At 35.3% G+C, this 18576-nt stretch overlaps 1 protein-coding gene across 7 annotated transcripts in view; it reads right to left on the bottom strand.

Annotated features, from left to right (window-relative positions):
• Positions 1–18576, bottom strand: part of WRN (WRN RecQ like helicase) — a 139198-nt gene that overhangs the window by 113163 nt on the left and 7459 nt on the right. For 3 of the 7 annotated variants that reach the window (XM_023214601.2, XM_023214608.2, XM_023214609.2), the window contains exons 2-3: positions 1354–1525; positions 618–730 (exon numbers count right to left, since the gene is read on the bottom strand). In XM_023214601.2, the coding sequence (XP_023070369.2) occupies positions 618–730; positions 1354–1449 (209 nt within the window). In that variant the 5' untranslated portion in view covers positions 1450–1525. Of the gene's footprint in view, positions 1–617; positions 731–1353; positions 1526–4356; positions 4388–6872; positions 7128–18576 lie in introns of those variants that run through there. The other 4 variants (XM_023214604.2, XM_023214603.2, XM_023214605.2 and 1 more) reach the window with 4 other exon arrangements.

Here is an 18576-nt window from a genome sequence, read left to right as displayed (position 1 = left end):
TAGTAGAGACGGGGTTTCACCGTGTTAGCCGGGATGGTCTCGATCTCCTGATCTTGTGATCCACCCACCTCGGCCTCCCAAAGTGCTGGGATTACAGGCCTGAGCCACTGTACCTGGCCTCTAATGTTTAGTTAGAACATTTTTTAAGGATCATTTGTTAGAATTGTTGCTAATTAAACACAACAGAGCCAATCACAGCCACTATTCAATATTACTATGTTGATATTTTTAATGAAATATAAAGGCGCATTTAAAGGTTAAATAATTTTTGCATTTTTTCCCTAAATTGGTAAAATAAACACAATATATCTTAAGTATTAAAAGTTAAAAAAACTGTCATGCTCACTTCAGCAGTACATACACTAAAAAAGTTAAAAAAACTGTCTAAAGTAATAGAAAAGCATACGCATGAACAAACTGACAGATTACAAATTAATTCAGTGACTATTTTTTATTTGAAACGTAAAACTTGGTGAGAGTCTATACACAGAAATAATTATCTATTGAACACACCTCAATTGTAAAACTCAGTATATTCACAAATATTACATTATTACCATAATAGTACCTTCTAAGGGTCCAAATTCAAATGAAATCAGGAAATTCAAATCACTTACCAAATATCTTCTGACAGGAAAGAGCAATCACTAGCGTCATAACTATACACAATGGATCCAGTGAATTCTAAGAAGGGGAGGTCGTCTTCAAAAACACTCTTCCGAGCACATGCCTTGAGTTTAGTAAATTTCAAAACAGTCACAAAGTTCACATCAAATAACAAATATTCACTGAAATAACAAAGTTCACTGAAGCATTCAATTTATAGTTCTAAGTTTTATCAATTAATGTTTTATAAACTAATGAAGTCATAAAGAAAACTAAACAAAGAAAAAGCCATCCCATTGTAAAATTATTTCTCCTAACAAGTTTATCTTCAAAACTCTAATCCCATTTTCATAAAAGCATTTATTTTCCTGAGTTTTTTTTTCTGGTAATTATATTCGTATTGTAGCTATAAGAATAATGTTGCCTTAAAATGCTTAAGGCTGGCTGGCAAACAAAAAATTCAACAAAGGTAATGTTGTCTAAATTATCTGAACTAGAACAAACTGGTAAAGTCAACCATGCAAACTGAATATAAAAAGAGAAAATATACAGTAAGAATTCTCATTTTGTAAACCCAATTAAAGTTTATTCCAGTTTACCCTTTCAACAACTAGGTCCTGGTGCATTTAGACAACAGCAACTCTGACCTAAACAATGACTTGAAGTTTACAAGTAACAACTGACTCTTTGCACAGTCAAATACAAATTAAATTTCCCACCTGAAAGAATAGTCAATAAACAACATACCTTTCTTTCTTCTACAGCACATCTTTTATTCTGCACATTCATCCATTCAGGACATTTCCGCTGCTGTGAAGTTGTTTCCAATTTTTTTTCATTCATCTTTGAAATGTCCTATTTGCAGAGTCCAAAAAAACAATGTCTTCATGGGTAAATATAAAACAATATCTGAAAAAAACTGAGAGGTAGTACTGTCGATATGAATGAAAACCAAACATACATATTTAAAGTAAGTTATGACACCTAGGTCCAAGCATAAGTTATAAGAGCTAGAATTACAAAAGAAAACAGATACAATATGCTGCATCTAATAATTATACGTTTAGTATTTCTTCCTCTTAAAACCAATCAGCCATTTTAATTGACTTGTATAATTCTGACAGTTTCAAATTTTTTTAATTTTTTTTTAGACAGTTTCAAAATTCTATTATTCTATGACTTTGATTCTTAAGAATAACCTCACCTCACTATGAATGAAAATCCTTGAGTATATGAATTATTATGAATTCCTGACATTTTAAATTTTCTACATGATTATTCTGTCTTAAGATCTAAGTAAATTCAGCAAAACTATTAGATTTATTCACAAGTCTACTTAAAGATTTAATTTTGAAGACAGATAATAGCTCTTCTACATTAAGGATTTTTATTTTGCTCCCCGCCTAGTAAGTGAACAAATTTCCCTAAGAATGAGTTTTTTAGAGGCTTTTTTAAAAATCTGTTAATATCTTTGAGGGGAGCCCTCAATGTAAACCAAAATTCAAGTATAATTAAAGAAAATACAGTGAATAAAAATACAAAAAACTAGCCGGGCGAGGTGGTGGGCGCCTGTAGTCCCAGCTACTCGGGAGGCTGAGGCAGGAGAATGGCGTAAACCTGGGAGGCGGAGCTTGCAGTGAGCTGAGATCCGGCCACTGCACTCCAGCCTGGGGAACAGAGCGAGACTCCGTCTCAAAAAAAAAAAAAAAAAAAAAAAAAGAATCTTCCAAAGGTGATGTGTGCATTAAAAATAATAATAATAATAACATATTTGTTTTGTTAATAGTAAAATGGATCCGTACCCTGATATGACTCATACTAAATTGAAATAGCCTTAGCTCAAGGCTTGGTTCTTAGTAAATTCCTCAAACTTCAACCTTAGTTCCTATTACTTTAGCTTTCTAATAAGGAGGTAGCAGTTTTTTTGTTTTTTGTTTTTTGTGTTTGAGATAGAGTCTTACTGTGTTGCCCAGGCTGCAGTGCAGTGGCATGATCTCGGCTCTCTGCAAGCTCTGCCTCCGGGGTTTATGCCATTCTCCTGCCTCAGCCTCCTGAGTAGCTGGGACTACAGGCGCCCACCACCACGCCCAGCTAATTTTTTGTATTTTTTAGTAGAGAGAGGGTTTCACCGTGTTAGCCAGGATGGTCTCGATCTCCTGACCTCATGATCTGCCCACCTCAGCCTCCCAAAGTGCTAGGATTACAAGCGTGAGCCACCACGCCCAGCCAAGGAGGTAGCAGTTTTTAATGTAACACTGAAGAGTCTCATGATGAAACAGGATGTTAATGTTAACTACACTATTTATGATTTGAGGATAGTCTGTTGTATTTGATATTTAACAATATAAATTCTGACAAAATTAAACAATATGCAGCAACTATCCCAAGCATGAATCAGAAACTGAAAATACTGATAATTTATGGAACAAAAAAATTTTTAAATGACTTTATCAAACAAATTTTCCATTTAGAACAAACTCCATCACTATTGTGCATTGGGAAGGAAAGGGTTAACAGAGCAGGTTTGTAACTCATTCTTTAACCACTGGGGGAGAGAGAATGAAAGACCTCCACCAATGTTCCCAGTAAACATCCCAATGACATCAAACCAGAAGGCAGCTTACTAAGGGTCTTTATTAGTAGAAAAATACCAAACAGTCCATATCTAGAAAACGTTAGCAAGAAAGAGTTCAACTATCTAGATTTTTTGTTGTTAATGAGCCTGGAGATTTTTTATTGTTAATGAGCCTGGAATTATGGATTTATTAATGTATGCTTGAAAATGTGGGGTAGTCAAATAAAGCACACAATTAAAAATAATAATACAGGAGTCCCAATATCAAAACAACTTCTTTTGTGCAATGTTTTTGCACATATTGCTTAAAACTAGTGTGTTAATACAAAACTACAACACGTCCTAATGCAGAAGAAAGGTACATTTTTGTAATTTGTTTCTCACGGTTTGGGACTCAAAAAAAGAATGTTCTATCTGCAATTGGTGATTGCTTATATTCACTGAATCATGATCAAAGTTTGCCGATGGGTACAACTCAACTCTTGGGGTTGCCACATGCATCATATGTAGTGAAAAAATATGTCAAATATATATGCTTTATTAACTGTAAAGCATTTTATATATGTCACTGGTTATCAATAAGTGTATATTTTGTCACAAATTCAAAATCCTCGACAGGAGAAGTCAAAAGTTGATCCCAGATTATATATGTAAAATCAGTTCTTAATCTTAAAACATATATTTATAAAGCTGGAAAACAAGTTTCTGCTATATGTAGAGTAGGTCTCATTGGCAAAATGCCAGAAAACTGAAGTTTCCACAAGTAACACAAACTTTATAAAAACACCTGTAGACTTCTGAAATTTTGTAAGTAATTCATTTACACTGCCAAAACAGAAATAAACTTCAATAACTCTTTCCTTCTATCTATAACACTAAAATCATTTTAATTCGAAATATGTAATTTTTAGATGTAAATGCTCTTTTGCATGCAAAATTCTATCTAGATACTTCCAGGCAAAGAATTTGAATGTAAATTTGTTTACAAACCTAACATCTTTGTCAAATTTGCTTATATCTTGGGATAGATAAAAAGCACACCGAAAATTAATGTTGTGGAATAACTTGCAATAGGGAAATCCTTTACCATACATAAGGATTGTAATTCCTGACGAGGTAAAGGTTATTCCTGGTCAAATTCACAGTATAAAATAATTTTTTATTTACATACGTACTTGTTATGTCATTCAGCATGTATGACTTTGACATGTCTTTTTCTAAAATCACATGTTTTAGCTTCTACACAGCAAATCAGTGTGAACAGACAACCTACAGAATGGGAGAAAATTTTTGCAATCTATCCATCTGACAAAGGTCTAATATCCAGAATCTACAAGGAACTCAGACAAATTTACAAGAAAAAAAACAATCCTATTAAAAAGTGGGCAGAGGACGTGAACAGACACTTCTCAAAAACAGACATTTATGCAACCATGAAACATGAAAAAAAACTCAACATCACTGATCAGTAGAGAAATACAAATCTTTTTGGTATACAAATCAAAATCACAATGAGATACCCTTTCATGCCAGTCAGAATGGCGTATATTAAAAAGTCAAGAAACAACAGGTGCTGGCAAGGCTGTGGAGAAATAGGAATGCTTTTACACTGTTGGTGGGAATGTAAACTAGTTCAACCATTGTGGAAGACAGTGTAGTAATTCCTCAAAGACCTAGAACCAAAAATACCATTTGACCCTGCAATCCCATTACTGAGTATATACCCAAAGGAATATAAATCATCCTATTATAAAGATACAAGCATATGTATGTTCACTGCAGCACTATTCACAATAGCAAAGACATGGAAACAACCCCAATGCCCATCAATGACAGACTAGATAAAGAAAATATGGTACATATGCAATGGAATACTATGCAGCCATAAAAAGGAAGAAGATCATGTCCTTTGCAGGGACATGGATGGAACTGAAACCCATTATCCTCAGCAAACTAACAAAGGAATAGAAGACTAAATACCACATGTTCTTACTTGTAAGTGGGAGCTGAACAATGAGAATATATGGTTAACGACACACACTGGGTCCTGGAGGTGCGAGAGCATCAGGAAAAACAGCTAATGTATGTGGGGCTTAATACCTAGGTGATAGATTGATAGGTGGGGCAAACCACCATGGCACACATTTACCTATGTAACAAACCTGCACGTCCTGCACATGTATCCTGGAACTTAAAATAAAATTAATTTTTTAAAAAAACATGTATTTTATAATTTCATAATGCTTCATATTGTACCTTTAAAGGATTTTAAACCCCCCTTTAAAATAACGTATTATGATTTGCTTTGGTTTGGACTTTTCCTGAAATCTTGTCTATCTACCACTATCTACAATTTTTCAACCTTTATCATTATTTTAAAGGCTGTCTGGAATTTTTGTTGTTGTTGTTTTGTTGCTTAATTTTGGTTTTGCGCAGGCACAGTGGCTCATGCCTGAAATCCTAGTACTTTGGAAGGCTGAAGCAGGAGGACTGATTGAGGGCAGGAGTTCAAGACTAACTTGGTCAACATAGTGAGATCCCATCTCATATTAAAAAAAAAACATTGTTTTTTATTTTGAACGGCTTAATTGGAATATGTTTGTCTTTCAGTATGGAAATGAAAATTAATCTCATTCACAGGTGGTATAAAAAGTTGTTTTCCTTTTCACCTTACTTTCATTACTTTCTTCAGTTTCCTCTTTTTCTTTTTCCATTTTTTTCTGACTTGATGAAATTATCATCATTCCCCTTTTCCTCATTATTCATGTTAAAATGCACTGGGTTTATGCTACACTCTACTCCTGACCAAGACTTTTTAACAATATTTTCTTCGAATTCTACATAGCAACCACTACAAAGAAGCAAATGGCAAAAGAGAAGGCTTTGCTCTGATAGACTGAAAACTCCTTTTTCACCATTAACCAGTATTCCAACAACTTAGTCTCTTCAAATTGTATGTATTTCAAGGGTGCAAAAATTCTTTAAGTCTAATAGCTTCTCCTTTTCTTTAATTAGGAAATATGTTAATTTATTCAGATGATTTAAGTAAGCTTTGAGTAAACATGAACTTTTTTATATCAAGTATTTCAAAATAATACTAAGGCTTTGTCATAGACACACACTGACTTTCCTCTACTAGCACTATTAATTCTTCTTTAGGATTCAAATAACACCAATTAAACATCACTTATAAAACCATTTTAACTTCACTTTTCCAAAGCTGAATTTTTGCTCTGAATCCATAAATTCTGTCATATACCTTAACGTATTTTCCACACAATCATTGCATTTTTTTATAGAGTGAATTCAAGCACTCAAAATGTCAGTGAAGCATACCACTTTTTGAAGCCAATAACTACACTTCAACAATTCTGCAAAGTAAGAATCACTCACATGGAATAATTTAAATGTTTCCTTTTCGCTTATAAACCTTCCTTTGGAGCGTCCACATAATCAGTAATAAAATAGCTCATCGCATTTCTTCACCTAAAGGTGAAAAGAAGGTACTATAGGAGCTTGGATTTAGTTAGGCTCACCATTTGAATCTTTAATGTAATCATTTAATGTGAAATTCCAAACCACAGGCAAGTTTTAATTTACAACTGCTTCTGCATGAATAAGACAACCTGTTACTTGGAATAAAGTTTTAGATTGAACTTAATGGAAAGCTTTTATATCTTCCTGTCATTACCTGTCCCAAACTTCCACTCTGTTTCCATAGTATCTTGTATGTTTCAAAGTATTCATTTATCTCTTCAAATATTTCATCCCCAGTTGGTTTGGGAACTTCTCTTTGCCAAGCAAATAATGTCTTCCAGTTCTTCAGGGATTCTATACAGTCTTCAAACTGAGAATCATTACAAACGTTTATGAATTCATATCTGAAATGAATGCCTTTTTGATTAAATAATCTTCTGGATCAGTGTTGTGTTTATGTCATTCCACAAATCTTCAATGTATCTTCTAATAGAATAATTGAAAATGGCAGCTCTTCAATTTCCTTTGCCTCATTGGTCTCAAACATAGTGTTCCAAACAGGCAGGAAAAAAATAGCAGCCTAAGCAACCCAGCGAGGTACCTTGGATTCATTAATTGTGCAACCCTATAACTAGCTTCTTGAGCTCAATCTGATTATCATGTTTATCAACCTCATAATAATAAATTATGGCTAAATAATTAAGTATGGTACATCCATAAAACAACACTACACAATCATTAAAAATAACGTTCTTATAAATATTCAAGTGAAAAAAGCAAATTAAAAAATTAAGGAGCGGGAGCTCATGTGTGTAATCCCATACTTTGGGAGACCAAGACAGGCAGATGATTTGAAGGGTTTGAGATCAGCCTGGGCATATGGCAAAACCCCATCTCTACTAAAAACACAAAAATTAGGGGGACATGATGGTGCATGCCTGTAATCCCAGTTACTTGGGAGGCTGAGGCACAAGAATCACTTGAGCCCAGGAGGCAGAGGTTGCATTGAGCTGAAATCTTGCCACTGCACTCCACCCTGGGCAACAGAACAAGACTGTCTCAAAAAGAAAATTAGACTCTAATTGTATAAAGTAAATACACATGTATGTTTGTGTGTAAGTCTGGACCAATGTATACCAAAACATTAGTGGTTATCTCACAATTGCAAATGGTTTTTCATATTCTTCTTTATACTTTTCTATATATTCTAACTTTTCTCTAAGAACATGCGTTCCTTTTAACAATCAGGGGACAAAAGTATGTCAATAAAATGAAAAAGTAATTTTTTAATGAATAATCAAGGCTACATTTTTTCATGCTATAGAACAAGGGCCAGTAAATTTTTTCTCTAAAAGGCTATATGGTAAATATTCTAGGCTTTACGGGCCAGATGATCTTTGTTAAAACTACTGAAGTTTGTCACTATAGCACAGAAGTCATAAACAATACTTAAGCATATCAATGTTACAATGAAATTTTACCTACAGACACTGAAAGCTGGATTTATTTAAATTTCATAAAATATTATTCTTCTTTTGACTTTTCAACCACTGAAAAATGTAGAAACCATTTAGTACATAGTACAAAAACAAGCAGCAAGTCAAACATGACCCACTGGACACCTTACCAACTTCTACTACAGAACACAGATAAAATGCTCTAAAACTGACAGTTCAAGTATGGCGTTATTAACAACCCAATGTAGTGATTTTTAATCTCCATAATGCATTCTAAAATATCAATAAGATATGAAACTTCTCGGTGAAGGCTTTTTGATAAATTAGTTGCAAAATGGTCCTCATGACAGCTAAATGAGTGGACCTACTCCATAAGGTTGGTAATATTAGTCAATTAAATGCTAAGAGATTATCTGTCAAAACTGTGAACTGTGTTTTGGAAGAAATTCATCTTAAGTGATTCTATTTGACAGCATTTAGATATTGGGACAAGTTGTCTGCTGAAGTCATTTCTAATTCATGTCAATAGAAATCACGCCAGTAAGATTTTAGTTAGAACAAATTTAGAAAAATTAAGACCAATTACATTCCAAATTAGCTAAGAAAGCGTAGCTTTTTAATCACTTAACTTTTAAACCACACTCTACAACACTCTGATAAGAGTAGAAATTCACCTCAAGAGAATCGCATTTTCCACTCAGAATAGTGTCATCTTCTAGAAAATAGACAGATTTAATACCAGTCTCAAGAGGCCAGTCTCAAGACAAAGTTGGGTTTTGGTGGATTAACTCAGATATTTCTTTGTTCATAAAACCTCTAACTAGGTAAGGAAATTAATACCTACTGTTACCATGGCAACTGACTTCCCTAATTGCTTGAGGGCTAAACTGAATAAAGTATCCCACTCTTTTTGAAAAGCACTAAAAAAAAAAAAAAAAAAATTGTCAAGTTATATGACACATAAATAATCTGAAGTTGAGGAAAAAATTATTAGTTAAATAATGCAATGCTTAACTCTGCTAGCCAGTTACAGGGTTTAATGTGGAAAAATTTCCACTTACTATTTGAAACAGTTCAATTCTATTTTATTCAAAATATGTAAAGGTTAATGTGATGAAATACACTGTTTTATAAATACTTATTACAATAAAAACGCAAGATTATTTATAATTACTCTGAAATTTGCTAACAAAATATTCTAAAAGAACAGTTGCAATACTTAAGTTATAATTTTTCACACTGAGCATGTATACAAATTTTACAAATATCCATTGAATTTCACAATGTTTCTCTGAGGAAGAAAGCTGTATCTACATCACTTTGTACAAAGGAAAACTAATAACTAAGACTAGCTGATTTTGCAAAAGTTATGCAGACTGCTCTAGCGTTGAAAATTATACTAAGAAGAAGCAGGAAGTAGAGTGGAAAGAAGTCTGGACTGAAAGTCAGAAAACCTAGGTTCCAATGCTGCTTTGTGTCAAAAAAGAAAAAAAAAAGTATCCAAAACTTAGACAGAGAGAGGGCAGTATGTCATTTCAATGTCATATAGGAGCACAAGCTCACCCAACGATTATCAGTATTTCATTAGGGGACATATCTTTATTTGACTGGTTATTTATTAATAATTTTAAAACTCAGACTCTAATATCCACATGTTAAATAATAAATATTGGTCTCATAAAGGTGTAACTGAATCCTGTCGAGTAAAAAAGATAACCTCAAAGTCTATGGTTTTTATTGCCCTATAACGCATCTTTGTATCTAACCTAGCAATCTTATTCCCAACTTTTTCCTCCAAAGTCTATATTTAGCTTTGCACCTCTCTGAACCAAAGCTGTCATCCTGCTGGTTCCCTCATTAACACGACACATATGACATGTGTTCTTTCTATATTTGTACAAGAATTATCTTTAAAATATTTGGAAAATTCTGCTTTGAGACTTGGTCACTTAGTATCCATGTGACCTTGGACAAGTCACTTTATTTTTCTAAATTTTCATTGCCTCATTTGTAAAATGAGATTATGTTTCCATTATTATATTACCTGTCCTATGATATCATATCATTCCTATATATTATAATATTTGCTTTCTTGACCACAAGATTAACGTAAAGATAGACAGCAATACACATGATGTCACTTCTTTTCAACTATAATTACACATGAGTTGGAATGATGACAGGACTAGTGATAGGTTTTTACTTCTATTGTACCTCATTCCCTATAGCATACTGGGATCCCGTTAGAGAGGTCAAGAATCTGTAGGTACAGATAAAAATAGCCAATCCATATGAATTAGATAAGATATATAAATTCACTGACAGCTAATTAAGCACTGAAGTACTTTATAGGTAGAATATTCTTTTAAATTACAAATTCAATCAAAGAGGAGAAAATGGATTCATTTATCCAATGCTTCTTTCTTACCCATTGGACCTCACTCAAAAAAAGTATTGAATTTCGAAACACATCTCTTTTTTTTTTGAGACAGAGTCTAGCTCTGTTACTCAATCACAGCTCACTGCAGCCTCAACCTCCCCAGGCTTAAGCAGTCCTCCCACCCAAGCCTCCCAGGTAGCAGGGACTACAGGACTACAGGCATGTGCCACCATGCCCAGCTAATTTTTATATTTTTTGTAGAAATGGAGTTTCACCATGTTGCCCAGGCTGGTCTTGAACTCCTGGCCTCAAGCAATCCTCCCTACCTCAGCCTCCCAATGTGCTGAGATTACAGGCATGAGCTACCATGCTGGGCCTATTTTCTTTCTCTTTAACTATACTGCACAAACTATATTTAAGAGGTTTCCAACTACAGTCTGACAACAGAAATTCATATACTCATCTAACTTTTCATGTGTGTGGAAAAGAATATTAAAAAGAGATTTCAAGGATAAGTTACAAGATTGGATTAATAAGTGTTTTCCAAATATTCTGACACAGAAAGATTACAAAACCAAAGCAGCTTAAGTACTCCAGCAACTCAGTTTGGTGGTCAACACCCTAATTTTGATTAGAATCTTTTGGCTTCACCAACACAATTATGTTATTTTTACTGAGAAGCAGCTTCTAATCAAAAAAGTCTTTCATTTTTAACAAAAAACGCAATAAACTTTTAAAAAATTCTGGGCTTGATTTCTTTTATTATGTTACATATTTTCTGAAAATGTAACCTTGCACATTGAGTTTTTATATTTACCTATACACTAGTAACTAATTTATACATCTGTATACCCACACATGCATATATACACATACACAGACTGTGTATCTAGATACATAAACATGTAAATAATCTATAGTTTATTGCAGAAGATATCATTTATAAGGTATTCTCCTGTATGGTTTTTGAGAATTTCTTTCTACTTTTCTATGAACCAAAAGGAAGAAAGAGGTAGAGGAAAACAGAGAAAAACCAAAGAATGCATGCCAAAGCCCTCATTAAATTCCCTAAAGAAGCTTCCAAGGCTTTCATGAATCTACTACTACATTTCTGCTCATCTTAATTTCCCTCCAAACAGCCCAAGCAAGCAAACCAGAAAAGCTAAATAAAACCACCCATTCATATATTGGTTAACCATAGTAAGACGGTGTAATTTTTAAAAGTAGTAGAATGATTTTTGAGAGACCTGTTTCTGTATAAGTATCTAACAATTTTTCCTAACTGTCAAATATTATATAAAGCACAATTTTGTACTAATAAAACCAAGTGAAATAAACTGTAAATGGAATCAAACAAATAAACACAATAAAACGCCATTAATTTTATTTAGCAACAAGGGTAAAGGATAAAAGCCACGTTCTTTGCTGTGTCATAGTGCGAAGCCGCACTGCCCATAAACCAGGAACACCACTTGACCTGAACTGAATCCATGGCATAGCGAAGTGCTGTATAACTGGATTTCACTACCCAACTGCATAATTCATTATTTTTAATGAATTTCCTCTGTTCTCTCAGTTGCTATAGCCAGTCAGCTGAAATCAACCATTATAAACTGGGAAACTGCAGAGAAAGTTTTCAAGTAAGTCAATTTAAAAACTTGCTTAGGCTGTCTATTTTTCCTTTTATACTTATTACTGTTACTTTGTACGGCCTGAGATAAAATTTTATAGGACTCATTAGTAAGTGGATGTTGACAGTTGCCTTGCCAGCATCCGTTCCACCCTGGACCCTTTCTACAGTACCTATAAATTTCATTCAGGTAAAGATCAGTTACCCACAAAGCCAATGTTCAATATGTTTTAAGGAAGGTGTCCCACTCCCAGCCCACAGTAGAGCCAGTGGTCTAAAGGTAATCCAGTTCCTCTTGCTGCAATGATGATTCGGAAACTCAGCCCTGGCTGAATGTAGTGGTATGTGCCAGTAATCTCAGCACTTTGGGAGGCTGAGGCAGGAGGATGGCTTGAGTCTAGGAGTTCAAGATCAACCTGGGCAACATGGCGAACCCTGCCTCTACAGAAAGTACAAAAATGAGCCAGGTGTGATGGCACACATCTGTAGTCCCAGCTACTTGAGAGATTGAGGTGGGAGGATCGGTTGAGCCCAGGGGCTCGAGGCTGCAGTGAGCCATGATCGCGCCACTGCACTACAGCCTAGGTGAGAGTGAGACCTTGTCTCAAAAAAAAAAAAAAAAAAAAACAGCATTGCCAAGTAGAAAGAGAAATGCATAAATTTTACAGTAAGACCAATTTAAGTATAGAAGGAAGAGAGAAAGGTAAAAGTGGAGACTGGGTAAAAAAGAAACGGGAACATTAACATACAATTCTGTTAAGCAGTCATAAATTTACCTAATGCAAATCTTCCATAGTAAGTTCAAATATAGTCTCTTCGGACAGGATAAGTTTATGCAATATGAATAAGAAGAAAAATCAGCAATTTTGTGATTGTGCAATTCCTGGAAGGAAAAAAGTTATCCTCCAGTCTAACTATTTTTCTACTGTACTTCAGAGACTCCGTTTTATGAATGAACAGCAAAAGCAAGTCAGGTACCAATAGGTGATATCTCCTGCTTCACATCAGAACTTCCAGGAGGAGCTACAAAGCTTTGATATTTTTTTCTGATGGGTTCTATTATTCTTACTACAGACTATGAAGATCTCATACCTCTATCTTCTTGATTTCAAAGACAGCTAAAGAGAAGGTGAATTTCTGCCCTCTGCTGAGGAGCTAGCCTAAAAACACTAACAGTAGAAGAGATCAGAAAAATGCAGACATAAGAACAATAGAGTCAGAAAGAAACAGACACTGGAAGTAGGCTCAGGAGGGAAGGTCATTGTTCTCCTTTTTTTGGAGAACATTAAATTATTCTAATTTCTTATTTCCCCATGAAGAAACTGTTCAAAAGCCATCCTCTTTCTTAATCCTCCCTCATATTAAGCACTTTATCAAAGGAAAGAAAAAAACCACCTTTAAAAGAGTCTGATTGCTGTCACTAACCAGCTTTCACAAAAGATAAGCCTAATTTTTATCAAAGTTCCAAAGTCTCCTAAAATAAATAATTTTTCCACAGTATCTCTTTGAGGACAGGTAATTTTATCTATTTGTTTAACAGGAGCAAATAAGGTAACCAGATTCAAAATAAGGATACTCAAATTATTTTTATCCTAAGATAAATTATTATCCTATCTCATTTTTATATATGAGACAGAATTGAATACAATTATATCCAAGTCCAAATTATACAATTATATCCAAAATTGATATCCAAAATCAGTAACAGCAAAAATGACAACCTACCTGGGAATAAACCTAACATAAAATATGTAAGATCCATTTTAAAGACAACTAGCAAATTTTATTAAGACATTTAAAAAAGGACTGGATAAGACACACTGAGTTCCCGCATAGCCAGACCCAAAACTGTAAATATATTAATTAAATCAATACACTCAAGAAGCAATACCAAGAAAAAATGTCAGCAGAATTTTTCATAGAACCACATGAGTTTACATTAAAGTTCACTGGGAAGAGAAAATACTCAAGAGCAGCAAATTTTTTTTGGCAAAACAAGACCAACAAGGGAAAATTCACCCTACTAAACACGAAACTTTTAAAACTACAGTAATTAAAATAGTGTGTGCCAGGCGAGGTGGCTCACACCTGTAATCCCAGCACTTTCGGAGGCTGAGGCGGGCGGATCACCCGAGGTCAGGAGTTCGAGACCAGCCTGGCCAACATGGTGAAAACCCATCTCTATTAAAAATGCAAAAATTAGTCAGGCATGGTAGCGGGTGCTGTAATCCCAACTACTAGGGAGGCTGAGGCAGGAGAATTGCTTGAACCTGGGAGGCAGAGGTTGCTGTGAGCAGAGGTCACACCATTGCACTCCAGCCTGGGCAATAAAAGCAAGACTCCCAGTTAAAAAAAAAAAATTAGTGTGGAATTAAGTGTAAAAATACAAAAACAGATCAGAACATAACATGCCTAATGCCATATAGAGAAAACCTTGAAGACTTCAGAGACTATGGAAGGAGGTGAATATGTTAATTTGTTTGACTATAGGAATCGTTTCACTATGTATACATGTATCAAAACATCACGTTGTACACCTTAAATACATACAATAAATAAAACTTGCCATGTTCAGAAATAGATCCATGTGAATATGGAAATCTGACATATGATGAAGGAGGCAGGTCTTGTCTTTGAGAAAGAACAAGTTATTCAATAAATGAGGCCAAAAAACTGGTTATAATTTTGATACATCATTATCAGCAAAAATTTAAAAGACTGACCATATGCAGTAATCACAAGAGAGAAGAAACTGGCATCACCATTTTGAAAGATGTTTCATAGAAGGCATCAAAATTTTAAATTTGCATAACCTTCAAGTTAGTAATTACATCTATCCTATGGAAATATTTGCACATATGCACAAAGATGTACATAAAGGACGTTCATTACATTCCTTTGTAAAAGCAAAAACATGGGAAGCAGTTATAGGGTAAATTAATAGGTAAATAAACAATGACACATCCATAATATGGCACATACTAAGCTGCCAGTAGAAGAATAAAATAGAACTATACGTATTAAGATCATTCTCTAAGATAAATGCTAAGTAAAACAGAGGGAAAATGAAGTGTCAGTGGTAGTTTAAATTTTAAAATAGAAAATGAAATTGGCCGGGCACAGCGGCTCACACTGTAATCCCGGAACTTTGGGAGGCCAAGGCGGGCGGATCACGAAGTCAGGAGTTTGAGATCAGCCTGATCAACATGGTAAAATCCCATCTCTACTAAAAATACAAAACTACGCAGAGCGTGGTGGCACACACCACGCTTACAGTAGCCTGTAATCCCAGCTACTCAGGAGGCTAAGGCAGGAGAAGTGCTTGAACCCGGGAGGTGGAGGTTGCAGTGAGCTGAAAACATGCCACTGCACTCCAGCCTGGGTGACAGAGTGAGACTCCATCTCAACGTTTCCACAAAAAAAAAAAAAGAAAATGAAATTCTATGTATATATAAATGCAAAGGACAATCCAGGAGGACCCTCAGACAGGGTAAGTTTACATAACACAAACAAGAAGAAAAATCAGATATTTTGTAATTATGGATTTCCTGGAAGGAAAAAAGTTATCTTATAGTCTAATTATTTTTCTACTGTACTTCAATGACTCAGTTTTATGAATGAACAGCAAAAGCAGGTCAGGTACCAATTAATAGGGGCCCCTACTGGTAAGTGAATGGGATTGAGGTCAGGTATATGAAGGAGAAGTTTCAATACTCTATAATTTCTCAGTAAGCAGGATCCCGCCTCCCCCACTTCCTGTCTACATCTTTCTTGCTACCTGAGAGTACTACGAAGGGCTTCTGTAAGTAATAAAGTAAATAACAGTCCATATTTTTTCAAATCGGAGTCCTGAGGTTAAACCTACCTCATGGTTTTAGTAAAGTCAAGCATAGGAGGAGGAAAAAGAGGCTGATTACCTCAACACTAAGAAAGAAGATGATAATGATCCATTGTGTACAATAAATTTCAATAGCATCCTAATCTCCATTCAGCCCTCCTCACCCTATCCCAAAATGTATAACAGCAAAGTTTTATGGATGGAATTGACCTCATCACCAAGACTACAGGTGAAATCCAAGTGTCTTAAGGCCAATAGGAAAATCCAATTCCCCTTGCTATACAACTGATTCAAGGATAGGAGCTATGACCGAGGTCTCAGCTCTCTAACCTCCATCTCCTGGCCATAATTATTGGTTCCAAGGCAGTTCAAGTGCAACAAAGCTCAGGACTCTCCTTCTCTGGAGAGGGAAAAGGTGCTTTTGCTCTTGTTAGATGTAGTCATGGTTGGTGCAAGTAAGTAGCCATCTTACAAGCATACAAGAAACCACCCTGAAGGTGGTTTCATAGAAGAGGGCCAAGAATAAGGCCAAAAATTGGTAGATCCCTGAGTGAACTTGCCTGAAGTCCACTCTACCTCAGATGTCTCCATTAAATAGACCAATAAATAACCTTTTATTGCTAAAGTCAGTTTGACTTTGGTTTTTCCATTATTTGCAACTGAAGCCACCCTTGTTGACAGGATGGGATAATTAAAATGTAATACCACTTCTTGATCTGATTTTTTGAAGACTGTATAGAATTCCGTTTTCTTTATCTATTGTAATTTATTTAACAATTCCCTATTGACAATTAGCTTGCTTGTGAATTTCACCAAAAATAATGTTCAATGAATACCCTTGTGGATATGTGGGTATTGTTAGGCATTCCTATTATTGCTATAGGATAGATTCCTAGATAAGAAATTACTAGGTCATAGAGTACTTCTCTGCTTACCTTCTCACCAATAAATTATTCACAATAGTATGCTAACCCCAAAAGGTAAAACTAGACAAAGCAGCAGCCCACACAGAATGTCAAGAGAAACCTCCACAGTAGCAGGGTTAAACTAAACCACTGGTGAAGGATTTCAATCTGACAACTATGAAAAGGCGCTTTAAGGCACCTACTACTCCTACAAGAAGAGTCTGATCAAAGAATAGAAGTCCATGAAGGGTTGACTATTAGTTACAATATAACCACATGTAACTCAACACCTAACTTTGTGGTGTTAGATATAAATCAAATTGATGGTATTTGAGTTGAGTGTTAATGGACCACCATCATCACCATGACCATCACCATCAAAACTATAGCCATTGATATCTACATCCTACCCTTTCCCCACTCCTTGTCTAGTAGATCACAATCTTTGATGTATAATATCCAAGGGAGATAGTGCCTCCCAGTCTTCTGACCAGCTCTCCTCCAGTGATCTCATCTGTATCCTGCTCCACCTATTTATTCCTACAAAGATACTATGTTATTACTAACGACTAAATCCTTCCAAATCCTTCCATAATCTCAATTTCATATATCCCACTCTCCAACCAACACCTTCTGTTTTTCAAGTTCATTCCCTCTAGAAACTCAATTCCAAAAATCTTTTGACCTAACTGGGACCTTTAAGGGTCCTGCTACCATATCATTGTATCATTGTCCTCACCCACTTGGGCAGTCGTTAATTCTCTTCTCAACCAGTTTAAATTCCAAGTTAATAGTTACTTCCTTGCATACTCCCTCAAATGCATTGCCCTTCTGGCTTTATCACTATCTCCTGGCAAAACTCTAATTCTGAATAAAAAAGAACTCTTTACCTACTCTGCCTGTACCTATGCAGCTGAATGAATGTAGCAGGTGAAAAACACAACCATTTTGACTGGTCTCACCTTAAATCTGTGACCACCAGCCCCAGGTGGACCCTTAGTGCTTCCTAGCAATCCTACAACTTTTCCCTAATCTATTTACTATCCTCCCCTCCTAAGACTATTTTATACCTTCTCCTCTCCACTTAAACTTCATATCTCCTCCACTGATCATCACTCTTAGCTGATGATCTTGCTTCTGGTTTCATTAGAACCAATCAAAAATGAATTTCCACAAGCTCTTACCCTGAAATCTATTCATATAATTATATCTGTACCCACATACTCTACTGTGGTGGTTAATTTTATGTGTCAATTTGAGTGGGCCATGGGGTGCCCAGATATTTGGTTAAACATTATTCTGGGTGTGTCTGTGAGGGTGTTTCTAGGTGAGACTAACATTTGATTCAGTAGACTGAGTAAAGCAGATTGCCCTCCCTAATGTGGGTGGGCCTTCAATTTGTTGAAGGCCTGAATAAATAAAAAGGCTAAGTATGGGAAGATTTGCTCCCTCTGCCTGTCTTTGAGCTACGACATTGGTCTTCTCCTGCCTTCAGACTTGGACTCAGACTGGAACTTACACCATAGGCTCCCTGGTTCTCAGACCTTCACAATTGGACTGGAATTATACCATTAGCTCCCGTGGGTATATCTCCTGGCAGATCTCAAGACTTTTATAATCTCTTTATAGATACAGAGACAGAGATACAGATAGAGATGGACACAGAGATATAAAGATCTCCTATTGGTTCTGTTTCTCAGGAGAACCC

This window comes from Piliocolobus tephrosceles, chromosome 7 (genome assembly GCF_002776525.5).
Source record: "Piliocolobus tephrosceles isolate RC106 chromosome 7, ASM277652v3, whole genome shotgun sequence".
Taxonomy (NCBI): Eukaryota; Metazoa; Chordata; class Mammalia; order Primates; family Cercopithecidae; genus Piliocolobus; species Piliocolobus tephrosceles.
The sequence above is the reverse complement of the archived record's forward strand: the minus strand, read 5'-3'. Positions and strand labels throughout refer to the sequence as shown.